The sequence below is a fragment of the Dermacentor albipictus genome, unplaced genomic scaffold, assembly GCF_038994185.2.
Source record: "Dermacentor albipictus isolate Rhodes 1998 colony unplaced genomic scaffold, USDA_Dalb.pri_finalv2 scaffold_14, whole genome shotgun sequence".
NCBI classification, from domain to species: Eukaryota; Metazoa; Arthropoda; class Arachnida; order Ixodida; family Ixodidae; genus Dermacentor; species Dermacentor albipictus.
In genome coordinates, this window is record NW_027225568.1 from 10025853 (window position 1) to 10047907 (window position 22055).

The 22055-nt window shown below is 45.8% G+C and overlaps 1 protein-coding gene across 1 annotated transcript in view; it reads left to right on the forward strand.

Annotated features, from left to right (window-relative positions):
* The window catches only part of LOC135913486 (uncharacterized), a 175327-nt gene extending 155167 nt beyond the window's left edge, over nucleotides 1-20160 (forward strand). Inside the window, exons 21-22 of the mRNA XM_065446053.1 lie at nucleotides 13744-14045; nucleotides 19724-20160. Coding sequence (XP_065302125.1) covers nucleotides 13744-14045; nucleotides 19724-19728 — 307 coding nt within the window. The 3' untranslated portion in view covers nucleotides 19729-20160. The remainder of the gene's footprint in view (nucleotides 1-13743; nucleotides 14046-19723) is intronic.
* Nucleotides 20161-22055: the final 1895 nt, after the last annotated feature.

Here is a 22055-nt window from a genome sequence, read left to right on the forward strand (position 1 = left end):
ATACTAGATGATAAAAATATTCGTATAAGAAATAAAGCCTAAGCTTTTGCTTAATGTCATGGTAAATATGAAAAAAATTACGTTCTGACTCAATTTGTGGCTTCATTTTCGCAATGTAGCGTTCCAAGTAAAAATATGGCATAGTCGGCATCGGATAGTATGCTTTGCTGTCTATCTATGTACAAAGATTCAAAAGATTAAATTTTGTTTTAAGCGAGAAAAAAATTTGAACTGCACAATCACAAGGTTGCGTAGAGCATCTCTTTGCTTCGCCTTCACTGCATAGCACGTCGGCCGGTGTTTCAGTCTCGCTCATTTTACGCGCTTCTCCTTTTTCTTTTTGAAGACGAGGTCTTTTTTGGCGACTTCAGGTTGATTTGCGGTTCGTGGGGACTGAGTTTCTGGCCATTGTCATCTTGTAAGATTATATAATTGCAGGCCTTCTAGTGCAAGTAGGACAAGAAATAGGCGTCTGAGTTAAGCTTGGAACGAAAAAGATGCAGAAAGTTAGTGTGCTAATATATACGGAGAAGTTATAACGCGTAATTCTTAAAAATTACGGTGAAATAAATTCGATCAACATGCCACCAGTCACTAAAAACGCGCCAGAACCGGAACCAGAACTGTGGCTTTATTCAACGAACAGGCGATTTGTGGCGTTCTGCTAAACCTAAAACAACGAAAAAGGCCACTGGCCGGCTTGATACCTAGAATGTCTGCGAAGCGGCCTTAAATGTCTGGTTGGAACACGTATTCGTATCGTAAACGCGTCCCGCGATGCCACCCACCAAGGCTGGGAAAGCGACGTCAAGACGACGGGAGGAGCGTGCATTACGAGCAGACGATAGGTGTGTCGTCTGTTACTGCTCCGCTTTATCCCAGGCAAAGCTGCAGCTGTCACAGAAGCAAACCGGCGTTCATGTTTACAGTTTCTTTCCGATGATCGAGGTGTGAAGAAAATGTATCAAGTCGACAGACTGGACGACAGTTTTGGTGCGTCTTCAGCTTCTGGGAATTCAGGTACATAGATTTGCGTAATAATTCATGGCACGTTTAAACTACACGATGTCTCTAGTTCATGTATTTCCTCTCCAGGACAAGGGGTGATTTTAACGCCATTGTGTTGCCGGATGCACATAAAAATTCTAGCCTTACATTCGTAGGAGGACGAAAAAACGGGGCCGTAAAGTTGAATTACGTTTCTTGCTCTTTTTGCGTGGTAAAGGTGGTTTATAAAGCCACAGTTCTGGTTCCTGTTCTGGCGCGTTTTTAGTGACTGGTGGCATGTTGATCGAATTTATTTCACCGTAATTTTTAAGAATTACGCGTTATAACTTCTCCGTATATATTAGCACACTAACTTTCTGCATCTTTTTCGTTCCAAGCTTAACTCAGACGCCTATTTCTTGTCCTACTTGCACTAGAAGGCCTGCAATTATATAATCTTACAAGATGACAATGGCCAGAAACTCAGTCCCCACGAACCGCAAATCAACCTGAAGTCGCCAAAAAAGACCTCGTCTTCAAAAAGAAAAAGGAGAAGCGCGTAAAATGAGCGAGACTGAAACACCGGCCGACGTGCTATGCAGTGAAGGCGAAGCAAAGAGATGCTCTACGCAACCTTGTGATTGTGCAGTTCAAAATTTTTTTTCTCGCTTAAAACAAAATTTAATTTTTTGAATCTTTGTACATAGATAGACAGCAAAGCATACTATCCGATGCCGACTATGCCATATTTTTACTTGGAACGCTACATTGCGAAAATGAAGCCACAAATTGAGTCAGAACGTAATCTTTTTCATATTTACCATGACATTAAGCAAAAGCTTAGGCTTTATTTCTTATACGAATATTTTTATCATCTAGTATACACACATACCAAGCCCCTATTGTCAATATATTCCTCGTGGAAACGTTACTTTCTTTTATAAAAAATATTTAAAAAGGGGCAATTGTCGACTTTTCCTTACGGCTAAAAATTATGTAAATTAAAACAAAAAGTAATAAACGACAATAGACACGAAAGAGCACCGTCTGGCGACTATTTCAAAAAATATTCGCAGTAACAGGTCAAAGCAATAACTTTGTAGAAATTTTTCTACCTGGCACAGTTTCACTTGTGTGCGCAATCTTCAAAGCGTCCTCAGGGCATTAGAAAATTTTTTTTCAAGAAAAATCGCTTGAATAATTACTTCGCACTTTGAGGTAAAACAGTATGATTTTTTTCAGCAGAATCGCAGATGGTCGATAAAACACCGAGTACACTTGAGATGGAATGACCCATATATATATATATATATATATATATAAATCATGAGAAGCCAACAAACACTGACACCAAGGACAACATAGGGGAATGAAGAAACGATAAATTAATGAAAATTAAAGTGGATGAAAAAACCACAGTTGTTTTTTCATCCACAATTATTTTCATTAATTTATCGTTTCTTCATTCTATATAATAAGCGCAAGTAATTTCCCCTATGTTGTCCTTGGTGTCAGTGTTTGTTGGCTTCTCAGGATATGATTAATAAAAATCGGGCCCCTCGGTTAACCCCCTTTCATCTCGTTTATATATATATATATATATACACACACACATATATATATATATACATACATACATACATATATATATATACATACATACATATATATACATACATACATACATACATACATACATACATATATATATACATACATATATATATATATATATATATATATATATATATATATATACATACATACATATATATATATATATATTGTAACCAACAGTTACGACAGCCCCTTTCTATGAAAACTAATGCATGCTGGGCGAACCTGTGCCTGTCATCAAAAATGACTGTACACTCGACAAAAACGCCCCTCGAGCTTCGCTTCTTCGAACATCGTTCTCTTCGTTGTCGCCTCCTGTCGCGTGCCAGTCGTCCGATTCTCGCGCACGAGCCGCCGGTCTGTCAGCACCGGCTCAGCGTTGACTTGTGTTGCTTTGCTTGACGCTTGCGGTGTGGCGGCTCTTTGAAACGCATTTGAGATGTGGTGGTAGTCTTTTTGTTCTCGCAGTGCTGGCGGCATTAGCTCCCTCCGAAGATGCATCGTCCCGATGCTTAAGAAAGGCCTAGAGAGGCCAACTGTTTTAAAAGGACTGGTCAGAGGATGGCCGGTGCTAGGCTTGATCGTATGTGCAAATTCTGTTATTCAATGCCTCTCATGGTAAGGCTTCATTCCTACTACGTGTACGACCTCTGGGCCAGTCCTGCGTTGTGTGGAGCAGACTTGGCCTTCAGGAGTTACCTCGTAATTTAAGGGACTTAGCCGGCGAAGTACTCTGTAGGGGCCAAAGTAACGGCGCAGTTACTTCTCCGAAAGACCAAGCGTACGTATAGGCGTCCATACCCTCACTTTGTCTCCGGGGTTGTAGTGTACCCCTCTTTACCGCAGGTTGTACCGGTTTGCGTCGACGTATTGCTCTTGTACAATACGGTGCCTTGCCAACTGCCGTGCTTCTCCTACCCTTTCTATGTACTCAGTAACGTTAGGGTGGTCTTCGCTATTGTTGTTTACAGGTTTAATGGCGTGAAATGTGTCGTCTCTTGTACTGCAGTATTATATGCAAAGGTAGCATATAGTAGAATATTGTCCTATGCCCGATGCTCGATGTCCATGTGCATTGAGGTCATGTCAGCGAGCGTTCTATTGAGTCGTTCAGTAGGCCGTTTGTTTGCGGATCCTACGCTGTGGTTTTTCTATGAGGAGTATGTGTAAGTTTCATAACACACTGCATCAAACGAACCATAAAAGCTGTTCCTTTGTCTGTTATAAATAAGTTAGGTGCTCCGTGTCGTAACACTATGCGTGTGACAAAAAACAGCCACTGCAATGACGGTTCCTTCTGTCAGAGATATCTCAGCATATTGGGCCAGATAATCGGTTGCTACCACAATCCACCGCTTCTCTGAGGTTGAAACGGGAAAGGGTCCAAGCAAATCCACTCCTATTTCTTCAAATGGTGTTGCTGGTGACTGTATTGTTTGCAGAAACCCTGTTGGTTTGAGTGGCCCTGTTTTGCGTCTTTGACAATCTCGGCACGATTTCACGTAGTGCAGCACTGAATTCATGAACTTGGGCCAGTAATATTCCTAGCGGATTCTCGCCAGAACCCTACTAACGCCTAAGTGGCCAGCTGCAGGATCATCATGGCAAGCTTCTAAGATCTCAGCTCACAGCGATGATGATACGAGAAGTAGAAACGTCTCACCACTGTGCTCGAAGTTTCGATTGTAAAGGACGTTGTTCCGGAGGACATACGAACACAATCCGCGGACGAAAACTCGAAGCACTTTCACTTGTCTAACCTCCAAATACTCGATGAGCAGGAGTAATTCCGGATCGGTACGCTGATGATGAGCCAGTTCCGTCGTATTCACAGCCCCAAGAAAGGGGAAATCGTGCTCGTATTCAGGTGACGTAGCCTCGATTGGTGCGCGTGATAAGCAATCAGCATCATTGGGCTTGATACCGGACTTGTAAACGACCGTGATGTCATACTCCTGTAGACGCACACTCCATATAGCGAGTCTTCCAGAAGGACCTTTGAGGTTCGCCAGCCAGCACAATGCATGATGATCGCTGATCACTCGAAACGGTCTGCCATATAAGTATCGCCGGAACTTACTGATGGCCCATATAATCGCCAGGCATTCCTTTCCTGTAGCTGAGTAATTTATCTCGGCTTTCGATAAGGCACGGCTTGCGTACGCAATGACTTTTTCTTCTCCATCCTGCCACTGAATAAGTATGGCACCGACACCATTACTCGCGTCGGTGTGGATGTCCGCTCCGGCATTTTCATGGAAATCGGCAAGTATAGGACTCCGCAAACGCCGTCGTAGCTCAGAGAAGCCGTCTTCTTGTTCTTTCTCCCACACAAAAGCGACATCTTTTGTGAGTCGCGTGAGTGGTTCGGCAGTTTGTAGAAAAATTTTCTACGAAACGCCTGTAGTAGGCACACAGTCCCAGGAAACATCTAATAGTTTTTTTGTCTCTCGGCATCGGAAACATTTCTACTGCAGTGATCTTCTCAGGATCGGGGCCGACCCCTTCAGCACTGACAATGTGTCCTAGAATGCGGAGCTCGCGAAAGCCGAAGAGGTATTTTTCGGGTTTTATGGTCAATCTCGCCGTGCGAATAGCATCCAGAACTTCTCTCAGTCGCTGCACGTGCTGCTCGAATGTAGTGGAGAAGACCACCACATCATCAAGGTAGACGAGGCACGACTGCCATTTCAGTCCGGGGAGAACAGTGTCCATCATCCACTGGAAGGTGACAGGTGCAGAACACAGACTACATGGAAGCACCTTAACCCGTATAGACCATCTGGTGTCACAAATGCCGCTTTTTCGCGTTCTAGCTCGTCCACTTCTATCTGCCAGTATCCGCTTTTGAGATCCAACGAAGAGAAGTAAGCATTGCGTAGTTTGTCCAAGGTGTCGTCGATGCGTGGCAGTGAATAAGCATTCCGCTTCTTGACGAGGTTGTTTCCTGTAATCAACACTAAATCGCAGGGTGTTATCCTTCTTTTTGACCAGGACTACCGAAGATGCCCATGGGCTATTGGATGGCTGTATTGCATCGTCCTTGAGCATTTTCTGTACTTGACTTCTTATCGCTTCTCTTTCTTTTGGAGCCACTCGGTACGGGTGTTGGCGCACTGGTCTTGCAGGTTCTTCGACCACAATGCGGTGTTTTGCGACGGGAGTACGATGGACGTTCGATGAAGTCGAAAAGTATTCAGCAAACTCTGTGACCAAGCTCACAATCTTATCTCTTTGTGGTGATGACAGCTCTCGGTCAATGTCGATAGAGGTAAGGACGCTCGCTAAAGTGACAGAAGCTGGTGATGCTGCATCGAGGGTTGACACAACTGCAAGATGTGCATAGTCATGAAGAGACGCTATGGCAGTTCCCTTCGCCACGTGTTGTGCCTCATTGCCAAGGTTAGTCAAGAGGACATCCGCACATCCGTTACGCAGGTGAATTAGGCCTCTTGCCACGCATATTTGCTTTTCCAGTAGCAGCGCGATATTTCTGTCTGCAAGTCCCTCATAGTCACGAAATACGTCGCTCCTTACAATCACAGTCACACTGCACCGTGCTGGCACCGTCATTTGTTCATCCACAATACGAAGAGGAAATATGTGGCTGCTCTGTATTAGAAATGGGAACAGCATTTTCTGTAGAAAACAACACGTCTGATTCTTGCAAGTCGATAATTGCGCCATTCGTTTGCAAAAAGACCATTCCCACTATCAGATCACGGGAACACTCAGGGAGAACAACAAACCTGATGACGTATGTAAAGTCTCTAATTCCCATTCTTGCTGTGCACATTCCTACGGGGTCGACTAAGTGTCCCCCCGCTGTACGTATTGGTAATCCGGTCCAGTGGGTCAATACCTATTTCAATTTTCTTGCGAGTACACTGCTAATAGCTGAATAGTCCGCACCAGTGTATAACAACGCAGTCACTTCGACGTCGTCGATGATGACGCGTAACCCAGAAGTAACGGCGTCATCACTGCACTTGTTCATCGTTTCGTCACTGCCGTCGCCTTGTCGGATTGGCGATGGAGGACCTCCAGTGTTCCGGGCGTCAGCGGCCTCGCCTCCACAGGTCGCTGGCTCTAGTTTTTCCGTCGCGGACTTTGTGAGCGACGCCTCGGTGAAATGGAAGAAGGACGCGGACTGGGCGACCTATAACGCAGAGGCGCTGCTGATCGAGGTTCATGTTGCTGGGGGTTCCGAATACTTTGGCGCTTAGAGAAAAATGCTTCGATTTCATAAGGGCGCTCACCGTTTCGAGGGCAAGGTGCATTCACAGAGAAGCCACGCAGTCCTACTCGGCGATACTGGCACTTCCGGTATAGGTAACCAGCCTCTCCACAGTGGTAGCAGAGGGGACGCCGGTATGCAGTGCGCCATACATCGCTTTTACGTGGTCTTCCTTCTGCCATGGGCGGCACATTGCGAGGAAGTATCTGGGGTATTGTGGCCGTTCGTTCAGTCGGTGCGTCCTAAATCCTGACGTAAAACTTGGGCGTACGATATCCGCGGCTGACGCTCTGGTTGTGCGCAGGGTCGTACCTGAGGTTCTGGCTCACAAATTGCTTGCCCGACTTCGTGTATGACATCGCCAAGTGACGACACCGTATACGAGGGCTGAGGGCCAGCTGGAGTTTCTGAAGCTCTTTCCTTACGACGGACCTCACCATTTCGCGTACGTTGTCCATGTTGTTGGGGAGGACTCCTGACCCAACGCCAAATGATGCGACGCTTACATCTCTGTTGTGCTGCCTCGCACGCTGCTGCGGCGCCTTCTCTATCATCATCGCCTCTGATGCAAATTCGGCTACAGTGCGGGGCGGATTACGAACCAGGCCGACAAGGAGCTCCTGGTTCACACCGCGGATTAGGTGCCGCAATTTCTTGTCCTCAGCCATGTTTGGATCGGCTCGGCGGAAGAGGTGGGTCATGTCTTCAATGTACATGGTCACACTTTCGTTGTTCCGCTGGTTCTTGACCTGAAGGGCGGCTTCTGCCGTCTCTCTGCAGTCCGTGCTGGAGTACGTAGCAAGCAGCCCTCGTCGGAAATCATTCCGCGATGATAACGGTGCTTCGTGGTTTGAAACCACGTGCGTGCAGACTCCTCCAGCGCGAAGTACACATGCCGGAGTTTCTTCATCCCAACCGTTACATCTGGCGACACGCTCGAAGTTTTCGAGCCAGTCCTCGGCATCCTCAAATCTGTCTCCGTGAAAGGATTCTAGCGTCCGGGGTGAGTCAATAACGATGTGAGGAGGGGTTATTTGAGTAGCCATCGCACTGGTACCTAGGCTGACTGCCACCGCTGCCCTTGATGAATCAGCGAGAGGACCAAACTCGGGGGCCTCACCCCGTATGCGGCTGCTCGTGCATTGGTGGACAGGCGATAATTCCGTTGGTTCAAAATTTGGGGATCCGGGCTACCTTCCCTGGCGTGTGTGGGGCTTGGAATCATAGCCCGCACCTCCACCAGGTATGTAACCAACACTTACGACTGCCGTCTCAATGAAAAAGAATTTATTCTGGGCGAGCCTGTGCCCGTCAACAAAACCTGACTGTACAATGAACAAAAACGACCCTTGAGCTTCGCTTGTTCGAACGTCGTTTTCCTCTTTGTGGCCTTCTGTCGCGTGCCAGTCATCCGATTCTCGCGCACGAGCCGCCGGTCTGTCAGCACCGGCTCAGCGTTGCCTTGCGGTACTTTTTTTGACGCTTGTGGTGTGGCGGCTCTTTGAAACGCAGTTAGGATGTGGCGGTGGTCTTTTTGTTCTCGCTATGCTGGCGGCAATAATGTTACGTGAAGGACGAGTCAGTAAGACGAACAACTATTTACAAGTTATATTTACAACAGTGGTTGCAGCGCTGACAGGTTAGATCCACAGCGCGAGCCCAGTTTGTTCTTCCTCCTTTTTTCTCGAGTGGTGGCCCCCACGCGCCTCGTTCAAACAAGCAAATATCACACGCGTCTAGCACAAACCCCTGGCGGCAGAAGCGACGTCGTGGAGCGTCTAAATGTCGTCACTGTGAGGGTGATACTGCTTCAGTCGTATAACGTGCATGATATCACTGGACTGGGAAGCAGATGGAGCGTCAGGTACGATCTCGTAGGTGACGGGATTCACGGCCCGAAGCACTCGGTATGGGCCTGTGCAACGAGACAGCAGTTTTTCTGACAGGCTGACCTGACGCGACAGAGACCATAGAAGCACCAAAGAAACAGGCGGGAAGTGCACGTCTCGGTGTCGCTGGTCGTACAAATACCTTTGACTGTCTTGGGATTTTAGACGGTGGTCACGGGCAATTTTTCTTGCGTGGGTACAGCGGGCGATGGCGTCAAGTGCATATTCACTGCTCGGTGCCACGTGAACAGGGAGGGTTGCGTCGCGAGGCAGTGCTGGTTCTCGGCCGAACAGAAGGAAAAATGGGGAATAACCGGCTGTGTCGTGGCGCGAGGAATTACAAGCAAATGTGACAAACTGTAGAGCGAGGTCCCCGTCAGTGTGGTCTGAAGAGACATATTTCGCAAGCATGTGTGTGAGAGGGCGATTGAGACGCTCCGTGAGGCCATTTGTTTGCGGATGGTATGACGTGGCTAGCTTGTGCCTCGTGGCACAGAACTGCGAGATGTCAGCTATAACTTTTGATAGGAATGTCTGCCCACGGTCCGCGACAAGTTTTCGCCGAGCTCCAAGTAATAAAAAGCACGTGACGTTGAAGAAAATTGGCGACATCTGTGGCGCAGCTTGTAGGAAGCACTCTGGTGATTGCGTAGCGCGTGGCGTAATCCGTGGTCACAGCGATCCACCTGTTCCCAGTGGTAGAAAGAGGAAAAGGGCGAAGTGAGTCCAAACCAACCCGAAAGAATGGTTCCGCGGCAATGTCGAGTGGTTGAAGCTACCTAGCAGGGAGCGTCGATGGTGTCTTGCGTTGCTGGCATTTTTCACACGCAGCTACGTATCTTTGAACGGAGCGAGCAAGTCCTGGCCAAAAGAAGGGTCGGCGGATCCGGTCGTAGTTACGGTCGTAGGTGACCGGCAGTGGGGAGGTCGTGAATTTCGTGGAGAACAGCTGAGCGAAGGTATTTTGGGATCACAAGGAGTAATGCAGGGCCGTCGGGGTGAACGTTTTGGAGGTAGAGTACGCCATCTTGAAGTGTTAATAAGCGAAGGGAATTTTTGGCGAGTGATGATTCCAGGCGGTCAATGATGACACGTAAGGATTGGTCACGGCGCTGCTGGTCGGCGACATGCAGCAGGGGAAAACAGAAAACATAGGCGTCTGTGTCAGTATCAAACGTAGAGGTCGCGTCTGCGACTTGGTAGCGAGAGAGGCAATCTGCGTCCTGGTGTTGGCGTCCCGACTTGTAAGTCACTGTGTAGGGATATTCTTGTAGTCAGAGGGCTCAACAACCGAGCCGGCCTTGAGCGACGAAAGCCAACAAAGCGCATGATGATCTGTGAATACTGAGAAGGGCTTGCCATATAAATATGGGCGGAACTTTGAAACAGCCTAGACGAGAACAAGACATTCGCGCTCGGTAATCGAATAGTTGTGCTCTGCAGTTGTCAGAAGCCGGCTAGCGTAGGCTGTAACGCGGTCGTTTCCGTGTTGCGTTGCGATAAGACGGCGCCGATCCCATAACCACTGGCATCGGTTCGGGCCTCTGTGGATTCGGACGGGTCAAAGTGGGCCAAGACAGGTGGATTGGCGAGAATCGTGATAAGGTGTGAAAATGCGGCAGCCCTCAGGCTGCCGCATTTTCACAGGTGTTTCAGCTTAAATCGCTGAAAGAACAGCTGGAAATAGTCGCAGTGAAAATGCCCAGATATTCACCACATTTGATGGTTATTGCTAGTCCTCAGTTCACAATATCGCCCCACGCTTACAAATTCCTGCGACGCGCAGATGTTATCACGCTTCCTCAACCTGCAACCATCAGAAAGCTTTGTGCATCATCTGAGCTGCCACCACAAGGAGAGACGGATGAAATTTTTTCCCTTACATGAAGCGTGTGAAGTGTCTCCAATCTTACGAGCGCATTCTGACTGATGTTTGGTTAAATTCACTTGAAACAATTCTTCGATTACAAGGGTGGTAATGTTTGTGGAGCTGCCTTGATCTCGTCTGACAATGCCACGACGGCCCATGTTACTATTGTACAAAGTTGGTTTCATCTTTTAAGGAGGTCGCTTACATCCTTCCTGTTAAAACCATTGACGCTGGAATGTTGCATAACGTCACCCTAAAAGTCGGGACTGGTTTGGAGTCGCATGGGTACAAAGTAGTATATAGTGTTATTGACAACAATGCTACTAATAAAAAAAAACAATGTCAAGCTTTTGCACTCCTCCGAAGCTGCAGTTTGTGTATCCACATCCCTGCGGCCTGACGAGACCCCTGTTTCACATTGTTTGCACAGTTCACCTCTTGAAATATGTGCGGAATAATTGGATAAACCAAAAATAATCATGGCACCAATTGTTATACCATGTGGACTTCGTTTGAAGCACTGCGCCCACTACACAAACTGGAAGAAGGATGGTTGCTAAGGTATGGCCACCAGCTAACCTCAAAATCTTTGAATCCGTTAAAGTTAGAGCGGCAAATATGAAGATTGCACTACAATTATTCAATCAATTTACTGCAGCAGGGCTTTTGGCGCATGCCAATGACATTGAGAGAGCAGCATAAATTGCGTACTTTATCAACATTATCGTTCTATGGCGGTCAGTGGTAAATGTCAGAACACCTACGAAGGGCTTCCGAAAATACGACCCTTTCCTAGAGCAATTGAAAGCAATGGAAAATGATGAAAGAATCCAATTTCTTGAAAAGTTTGCGGAATGGCTAGACATATGGAGTGCACTACGTTTAGACAATGGCGTTTTCACTCGTGAAACGGTTAGCACCTTGCGTGGTAAGTCCTGTAGGCTAATGTACTTCTCTCGCTACTGCCTTGAGAACTTAAGATGCGCTACGTGCTTCTCGGCAAAGTTCAGACCGGTCCACTGAGGCGAATTTCAGTCAATACAGACAACTTGCGGGCGGCTAGTGCCATGTTTCGACAAGTGTATGACTGTGAGGCAAAACTTCACTCGCAAAATTTGCTGCCAGTTCTGCCAACTGAAGAACTCAGGCTTCCTCAACCAAGTATGTGACAAAAGCAGAACTTTGATAAAGCCTTCAGCATGGAAGTCACAGATTCTGACCTGGATGCTTTGTCTTCAATAATACCAGTGATAACATATGTAGCTGGGTATTGTGATCATGATGCCTGTAAGGCTCTGAAATGTGAAGAATGTAAAAGAAACCTTGTAGTTTCTGGGAAAGTGGAGGAATTCCGTGAAGAAAATAGCCTCATCGGTTCCCTTAATAGAGGTGGTCTTTGTTTTTCAGCACTACTTTTTGTAAATGCTGTGATGTATGCGGATGCAGTAATGGAACAACTTCTCTCTAAGGAACACTGCCTTAGGTTCTTCAAGTTAGAAGACCAGCGAACTGCTGTGACATGCGTAACAATTTTGACACAAGCCTGAATGGCCATAGACCTGAACAAGTCATGGACCTATTGCTGCATTCAGCAGCAAACATTCTTCTAAATAACATGTGCCCAAGGAAGAACGACCTTCTATCAGTGTCATCTCATAATGCGGAATTAAAAAAAGGCAGCCAACTGTCCTGTCCAATATTTAGGTTATTTTCATGGCTTTCTGCTCTTTTCTGCACTTTTGCCTGTTTATTTGCTGTCGTTCTTGTTTTTTTGGATAATTCTATAATTGCAGTTTCATACATCGCCAGTCAATGTGTTGATTGTATTTCACTGTGCATGTGTATGTTTGTATGTGGAGTGTTTAGGCTTTGATTTGCTTTCGCAGTGCCATATTTTCGAAAGGAAACACGTTCCTAATTCTAGTCGCTTGCAATTATTTTCAACACATGTTTTGTGCTTAATCTGTATATTGCTCGAAGATTTGTGTATTTTTCGATTGCGAACCATGATTGCTTTACTACTTGACGAATCACGTACACACAGAGGATGGCTTGCATTGCCGACAGCTGTGCGTTGTTTTATTACCTCGAAGATGTTTGTTGCGGTGACCTGTGTTTTCCCTATGTGTGACATGCTCCAAATCCTAAGTGTGATCATGAGTAGAGTTTCTTTGTCTTGGTATTTAAAAGGTATGCTTGCTCTACAGGTCTGTCGTTGCTACCTGACAGTTAAATTTTGTTACCTTGATGCATTATTAGTTTTTTCACTGTCGGTATCTTAATATTGTCTTTTTATTTATTTAGTTATGATGCCTTTGAGTGCCCTTGACCAATAAACCGAAATTTCCCTTTTGGTTGCCGTCTTTAAATTTTGCTTCACTCTGGAATTTTCAGCACATAATAGACAACCCCATGGGAGCAACAATCTGAGAAAGCTGCAGTGGGTACTATTTTAGATTTTGCATGAAGGTGACGAGCTGCTGGTGTTTCCTCCATCATCGCGAATTCACGTGGTGCACAAGCTTCGGGATCGCCCCACGTATAGGGAGTGCTTAACGCCTGCTTCACCTCCACCACGGGTCGGGCCGGTATTGGACCATCTTCGGCATCGCCCCACGTATAGGGAGTGCTTAACTCCACCTCTGCCTAGGGTCAGCCCGGCATTGCACTATCTTCGGTTTCGGCCCACGTATGGGGACTGCTTAACGTCGGCTTCACCTCCGCCGTGGGTCGGTCCGGCATTGTACTATCTTCGGGATCTGCCCACTTATGGGTAGTGCTTAACGCCTGCGTCACCTTCGCCACAAGTCGGGCCAGTATTGCACCGTCTTCGGGATCGGCCTACGTGTAGGAAGTGCTTAACGTCTGCTTTACCTCCGCCGCGGGTCAGCCCACCATTGCAGTATCTTCCGGATCGGCCCACGTATGGGGAGTTTATAACGTCTGCTTCACCTCCGCCGCGGGTCGGCCCGGCATTGCACTATATCCCGAATCGGCCCACGTATAGGAAGTTTGTTGCTTACCACGCCGACGACACGAAAATTTCCTTGGATGGTAGCGGTATACAGCTTCAGTGTAGTACAACGGAAGTTGTCGCTCTTAGCGTAGCATGACGATCGACCTTTGCCGTTGTGCGTTCGCAGGATCTACATCGAGAAGGCGGACGAGGAGTTCTTCCTGATCATCCGCCGCTACGAGGACATTTTCACGGCCGTCATGTCGGACTGGTCGGGTGTAAACACCATTCAGTGCGACCTCAAGACGGACCGCATGGACGAGTGGTTCCTCCAACTCATGGTCACCGGCAGCCGCTGGGCGCTGGAGCGCCTCAAGGAGATCGTCGTGTACCCTTCGTTCCGTGAAGTGCTGTCGCTCGCCTTCAAGCGACACATATCAGCGCCACAAAGGGATTGGCCCTGCACCGGCTCCTCCAAACTGCGTGGCTGTAAGGGACCGTCGCTCTTGCCGGACGACATGTCGTCCTTTTTGTACATTTCTTAAAGACAGGTTAATCACGCAGACCTATACACCTATTGTAGCATGATGTATTGTTCACCTAGTTAATAGGTCACCGTTGGCAATCTAGAGCGTGCACCATGCGTGGAAACTCAATCCTGGATGTACCCTCTTATTCGTGATTCCTCTTGGCAGCGCTCATGTTTACCAGTTATACTTCGCTGTTAAATCCGGCTTCGTTTCATCACAGTGTCGGTAGCTTAGCTATAGAAAGTTCATAAATTTAGTCAGTATTTAGGCACTTGAACGACATTTTTGCGGTATTTGGAGTTTTATCGAATTCTTGAAAGAACTTTTAGTGGCATAAATAGGTAGCGAATTGGCCAATAAGATTACTAAAACAGCTTTGGTTAATTTTAGTGCCTCGCGCCCATTTAATTCCAGAATTGACATATGTGGTTACGTTTGTCGTTCTTCTAATGGAATACCAAACAGGTGGGGCCATATACCGTAAAAATATTTCAATCTGTTTTTATACCAATCTCCTGACGTCAAAGCTACGTAACTGCCTACGCAAAGATAGGGCATTGACTCGCAGCGTTGTTACAACAGGCCAATGAAACGCTCCCTTCGTTTGTAGGAAGTCACTTTTGTTTGCTTTCAAAGCTTATAGCATTGCCTTACTTGACGGGTTTTTCTTATCTAATTGGTTGACCAGAGGCGAGGAGCGTGAAGTGGAGGGCCTCTCGCTGAGGCCGAGCTAGCGCAGTGAAAATAGCTAACCTGAAAGGAGTGTAGTACCGGCGTCTGCTACTGACCCGTGTCTTCTTGCTTAGCTCTCAGTGTCTCATAGAAAATCGCGGCAGAGTGCAACGGACGGGTAAAAGTGCAGCTAAAACGAATCCTCAGTGAAGCAATGTTGACAGTGCGATATCGTGTACGTGCCCGAAGGACTCCACGACGTTAAACTGTCAGAACAGCTTAATAATTATACGCAAATATGTATACTCTCCCCGGCCGCTCCAAGAACTAGGCAATGCCAGAGCAGCCACCTTTTATTCATTTCGGAAGGGGCAGTATCCGGCTATTCCCCCCCAAAATCAGTTTTGTACAGCATATTAACGCAACATTGCGTTAATATCTAATAATATAGTATAGTAATATATAGTATATAATAATATATCTAATATATAATAATACATGTATATAATAATATAATATCTAATAATAATATATAATAATAAAATCTAATAAAGATGCAACGTGCGGTGGAGTTTCACGGCTTTGTGGCTTTGCGTAACAGACAGGAGAAGTAGCTGAAGGACGAAACCTTTTGACTTGTTGCGGAGGGCCGATGGTGAAAAAGGCGTATACAAACAGAAATAATTCTTTTGTTTCATTTTTTGGGTGTAATCGTGCATAATCAGACTGTGTAAGTCATATCACATGAGGAGCGTTGGCGGTTATTCCGACGTTCCCTGACGGACAGATACAGACGTTCCCCCCCTCAGATACCCCCTCCCGCCCCCCCCCCCGAAAAAAAAAACATTCACCCAAGGTGGAGGGCTGAATGGCGAAATGGAATAATAGCACTGTCTGGTACAGCTTTACGTTCTAGCGCCCTTGATTAGTGAGCTATCTGGATGCACCAAAGCTTTCGCAAAGCATATTTTTGAGATCCGACGACGTAATAAGAGATCGGAGACATTTCGATTGTTGACCCGCCACCAGAAGAAGTAAATTGAAAGGAAATAATAAGGGAGACGTCCATGATAGATCAAACCAAACGTAATCTGATAATGTCATCGTCATGCTAATCACTTGGCGACTTTTCATTAAATGGGGTGTCCTTGGCACAGACCTGGCAACATTCTCGAACAGCAGTTGTCAACATGGTTTCATGGCTGACAATTAAGCAGGACGCCGAGACGGAAGACAAGCACACCGTCGACGTACAGTCGATATTTAGTTTTGCGTGCATGTTTCGTACCCTACTTTTACAAGAGAGAATAAACTGTGGTATCTGAGTAACCGTACAGAAAATCACATCTAATTTTTATGTTACTTAAGGACACGTTCGCCCACGAAGACGCGTCTCGGCCACAGAGCTATGGCTGTAACTTATAGACGTCTCCTCTTGAAACTCCAATTACGTTCGGCACATGTTTAGCAACTTATACACTTAGCCAACATGAGTAACACATGTCGCTTGCTTACTACTGCTGTAGAAAGTAAAAGCTAAGCCGAGCTAGAGAACACTGCGTGTCGATTATACGACTTCACGACTACTAAAGGATACGTCATTTCCGTGCCTATGCTCCACAGCGCCCTCCAAAATATATCACTCAGGAAGATTTATTTATTTATTTTTTTATGGTACCCTCAAGGCCTTAAGGCATTACAGAGGGGAGTGGGAAAACGAGAAGTACAACAATGAAGTACGGAAAATAAACATTGCCGCGTGTTAGTAATTCCTAATTATACAATACTATGTAATGTCTTGCCCAATATTTGTAAGTACAACAGACAATGTAAACAAAGTAGCATCTTCATAATTCCTGTTAGTACAATGTAACCAGTGTCGTGCTTAGTCGCTTGTAAGTACGGCAAGTAAATGAAATAACATGTTAATAATTCCTGATTATACAATGTAAGCTAATGCCTTACGAAACAGTTTGTTGTCGACAATAGATACAATTTCACATGGAAGGTGGTTCCAATGCCGTGATGATCTGGGAAAAAAAGATTGACTGAAAGTGTTAGTGTTGCATGTTTGAAATCCGACCTTATGGCGATGATCGATGCGGCTCGATAGGTAATGAGGCTGAGAAATAGTTACTGTGAAGGGAGGAATGGTAATAAAATTTGTGAAAGTGTCAAACGTGCTATTGTTCTACGAGACGCAAGTGATGGAAGAAATAGATTGTCCTTCATTGATGTTACGCTAGCGGTACGGTTATAACTTGAAAATATGAATCAGACTGAGTTATTTTGGTCAAGCTCGAGTGAAGAAATAAGGTTTTCATGGTATGGGTCACACGCAACTGCAGCGTATTCTAATTTAGGACGCACTAATGACTTGTAAAGTAGTAATTTTAAGGATGATAGTGCTTTGGAAAACTTGTGGCGTAAGTAACCGAGCATGCTATTAGCATTACTTATTATGTACTCAGTGGAGAGGCAAAGCAGAAGAGTGGGTCTAAAAATTAATCTGCAGAAAACTAAAGTAATGTTCAACAGTCTCGGAAGAGAACAGCAATTTACAATAGGCAGCGAGGCACTGGAAGTCGTAAGGGAATACACCTACTTGGGGCAGGTAGTGACGGCGGACCCGGATCATGAGACGGAAATAATTAGGAGAATAAGAATGGGCTGGGGTGCATTTGGCAGGCATTCTCAGATCATGAACAGCAGGTTTCCATTATCCCTCAAGAGAAAAGTATATAACAGCTGTGTCTTACCAGTACTCACCTACGGGGCAGAAACCTGGAGGCTTACGAAAAGAGTTCTACTCAAATTGAGGACGACGCAACGAGCTATGGAAAGAAGAATGATAGGTGTAACGTTAAGGGATAAGAGAAGAGCAGATTGGGTGAGGGAACAAACGCGAGTTAATAACATCTTAGTTGAAATCAAGAAAAAGAAATGGGCATGGGCAGGACATGTAATGAGGATGGAAGATAACCGATGGTCATTAAGGGTTACGGACTGGATCCCAAGGGAAGAGAAGCGTAGCAGGGGGCGGCAGAAAGTTAGGTCGGCGGATGAGATTAAGAAGTTTGCAGGGACGGCGTGGCCACAATTAGTACACGACCGGGGTTGTTGGAGAAATATGGGAGAGGCCTTTGCCCTGCAGTGGGCGTAACCAGGCTGATGATGATGATGATGACTCAGTGTGAATGTTCCAGGTCAGTTTTGCTGTTAAATGAGCTCCTAAGTATTTGTATGAGTTAACGGGTTCTAGAGGAATGTTATTTAGATAGTAAGTAGGAAGAGTACTGGTGTTCGTCTGCACGTGCATAACTTTACATTTATTAATATTAAGTTCCATAAGCCAAGTGTTACACCAATCAATCACAAAGTCCAAGTCAGACTGAAGAGCATTAGTGTCGTCGTTAGTAATTATTTCACGATATATCACGCAATGGTAAGCAAACAAGTCAGTGTGAGATGTCAATGAAGAAGGTAGGTCATTAATATAAATCAGGAAAAGTAGGGGCCCTAGTACTGATCCCTGGGGCACACCAGAACGAACCTCAATCAATGATGAATCATAATTATTCGCTGTAGCAAATTGATGATGGTTAGTAAGAAAACACTCAATCCACTTCGGCAGGTTACTGTCGAGGTTTAAAAGACTCAGTTTGAATAGCAGAAGTTTGTGGCAAACCTTGTCGAATGCTTTGCTAAAGTCTAAAAATACACAGTCGGCACAGGAGGCGCGATCTAAAATACAGTGTAATCTACGAGTGAAAGATATTGGGTTTCACATGAGAATGTTTAGCGAAAACCATGATGAGCAGAGGTGAAAAATGAGCTCGAGTCAAGAAAGTTAACAAGATTAGTAAATATAACATGTTCAAGAAGTTTGCAACAGGTGCTGGTAAGCGAAATCGGGCGGTGATTCAGGGGTGAGCTTTTGTTACCAGACTTATGCAACGGAACCACCTTCCCTATTTTCCATTGAGCAGGCAGAGTACAAGTGTTTATTGATTGCTGGAAAATATTAGCAAGTAATACAGAACTGTATGTACTAGTGTTTTTCAAAAAATTACTATTAATGTTATCATAACCGGGAGCTGAGTTTAAAGGCGAATCATCAGTCAGCCTAGCAATACTTGCAAAGTCAAGAGCTATGGGTTGCATAATGAGATAGTTGTAGTATTTCTGTGTGTGGCAGATCAATGTTCGATGAAGTGGAAAAATTATTTGCAAATGATTTACTGAGAATGTTTGCGCAAGCTTCGCTTGGAATAACTTTACCTGACTCATCTTTCAAGGTGATCGAGCTGTCAGAAGGCGGGTTAATGACGTGCCAAAATTTTCGGATATCTGTCGCAAGCATGTCAGGTAATGTATGGGATACGTAATCGTCTTTAGCATTTTTTAGTGCAGTTAAGTAAAGATGATTGGCAACGTTATAGGTTTTCCAAGTTGTTTTACTTGCAGATGATTTAGCTAAGCGATAGAGACGTTTTTTTCTGTTAGGTGCTTTATGCAAGAGTTGTACCAAGGGGATTGAGGATTAGAAGTGATGATGCGATTAGGAATGAACTTTTCAGTTAATAGGCGTACTTGGTCTACAAATATATTCCAATTTGACTGCACCGTATGGTTCTCAAGATCAACAAAAAATGGTTGAATAAATTGTTAATTGTTAATGACGTCAAAGTTGGCTTTCTTGTAATCGCGTATTACTTTCTTAACTTTTGTCCTTTTGGGATAGCAGACTTTAAACCGAATGTCAGTAAGGTATGGTCACTAATACCAGGTAGGTATGTTTAGTTAATTAAAGGTAGGTATTATTAGTTGAACCATGTCATGAAAGATCAACTGTCAAACATTTGTTTCGTGGCAACGTGGTCCGAACTATCTATGCGTCATGACGCCACTGATTGTGACGTCATTTTTAAGAGATTCCTTGCACTCTCCTTTTCTTGCTTGCAGGCTGAAGAGGCCGTCCGAGGAAAGTAGTTTCTAGAGCAGCTTGGAGATTTCATGACAACATTGTTTTTTTTTCCATTTCTCTGCGAACAACGTGCAAAGAGCCACTCTGGCCGCCATCTGCTCCGCTCGTCAACTGCAAGCTAGCTTTTCGTTTTCATTGAATGGACAGCAGGTGGCAGGGCTTTCTTTTTCTTCTTTTTTTTGCTCTTTTCTCTCTCTCTCTCTTTTTTTTATCGGGCGTTATACGTTATGCTCTTCAAGACCCGGCCATAACATCTGCTAACCACTTGAAGCAAGCTTTTTGCTTTTTTCCGAAGCGCGTCCATGAAGGGAGCGCCGTTGCCGATGGTTCATAGCTAGCATACAGCGTCTGGGGCCCTGTGAGCGGACCGTCTTGCTTTGTTCATAAGAAATAAAGGTCTTCTTTTAACACTACATTGCAGTGTTTGGCCTGTGTGTGTGTTATTTGTGTGAAAGTGCGCGTCGCATACTCATCTCTTTCGGCTAAAGGCAGGCACTTTATGACCCGTTACGAATCTTTTAAATCCCGGTGGAGTTGTGTGCAGTGTAGGTGGCACCACAACGTGAAACGCTAAATTTTGGCCACCGAAGTTTCCTTCTTCGTCACTAGGTGATCTTTAAGCCACTCGCGCAGTGGAAGCGCGAGTACTGCGCCTGAAGTATTCTCGAATCGGGTGGCTATATAGTGGGGTGAGCATAAGTTTGGAGTGAAAAAAGTTGCAAATTTAGAAGCCTTCACAAGTAAGAGAGAGAAACGACTCCATTTAGTCGCCTGCAGAACGACACCATGACTAAATGGCGCCGTGGCGCGGATCCTGACGTATTCTCAGCGGGTGGTCTCTACTCAACTCCAGCGCTTGTTACTCCCGCGGCCGGCCGCCCTGAGGGGCAACGTTTCGTCGGTTTCGCTCGGCCTTTGTCTTTCGAGAGCCGCAGAGACCTGCTGGACGGCCCAGGTTTGGCTTTCCTGGTCGTAGCATTTCGCAGCAGCCGCGAGTCGCGGCGAAATCGGTGTACGTGTTGAAGCTTCTTCGGGGAACTTGGTGCAATCCCATAGGATGTGCGTCAGGGTGGCCCTCTCCCGCTGGCACACGCGGCACACATCACTCACGCATAATTTCGGGTATAGACGAGTCTTTAATACTGGGGTGGTTAAGGAACCAGTTTGTAATTGTCTGTACAGCACCGCCTCCACACAAGTAAGAGCAATGATGGTAAAAGCACTCGAGTACAGTCGCAATCAACAATACGCGGCCCACGGCTCCGGGGGCAGGAGCGGCTGCGGGGCCGCACCGCAGCGAGTGACGCCAAACTTCGCACTCACTCTCGTGCGGTCAAGTCACGCGCTTGATAAATTTCAAGTGCGGCGTTCGGCTGATGATCAGTGCACAGGAGGGCGCTTCCATTTTGCTTCATTTGCAGTGCTGCCATAGTTCTTGGCACGGTGGCCAGGTGTAGCACACGCTCAAATTCAAGAAATGGCCACAGAGGGAGAAAAAAATCGACCGCGCGCCGCTGCTGATAAACCCAACATAATAGAAACACTTAGGGATGCCTTCGTTAGTTCAAATATCGCCTGATAGAGGCGCCGTAATAAGCGCAATTTCTAACTCAGGAAAGAAGCAATTTGTGATAACTCAAAGGAAAGCTAAGCGAGATCTAAGCGAGATCGGGATGCCTTAGAACATGCACCTTTAAAGTGAGGTATAAGAAGGAAGAATGTGCTTGGGTTCGGTAAAGTTGGGGAAACGATGGAGCCTGTTCTATTAGAATGTGAAGACATCTGCCCAGTGGTTGATTTCGGCACCACTGGCCTCCTTGAAGCCCTTGGGTTCAGCGAGAGATGGGGAAAACTAAATAATAGAGATTTGTAAGAGGCCATTGGTAGATTGGTGGAAGGAAAATAGAGAAACGACAAAAAACGGAGAAGTACAAAAGCAAAGTTCGCAATATAGGGTCAGAAAATTTGGCTGTGGGAGTGCATAGTGTTCTTTTCAACCTATGTTGGACATTAGGCAGTATAATAGCAAGAGCTTGGTGGCGCATTCCACCACCCGGTTCCAAAGGGGATGCTCATAGCATCCATCCATCCATCCATCCATCCATCCATTCATCCATCCATCCATCCATCCATCCATCCATCCATCCATCCATCCATCCATCCATCCATCCATCCATCCGTCCGTCCGTCCGTCCATCCAATCTTACAAACTTTGTCCTGCCATTATCGAAGCATTTTTATTACGTAGAAAAGAGCACGAAGTTATCATTTCTAATGAGGTGTTGTAGTGTTTATTAGTAAATGTATTGT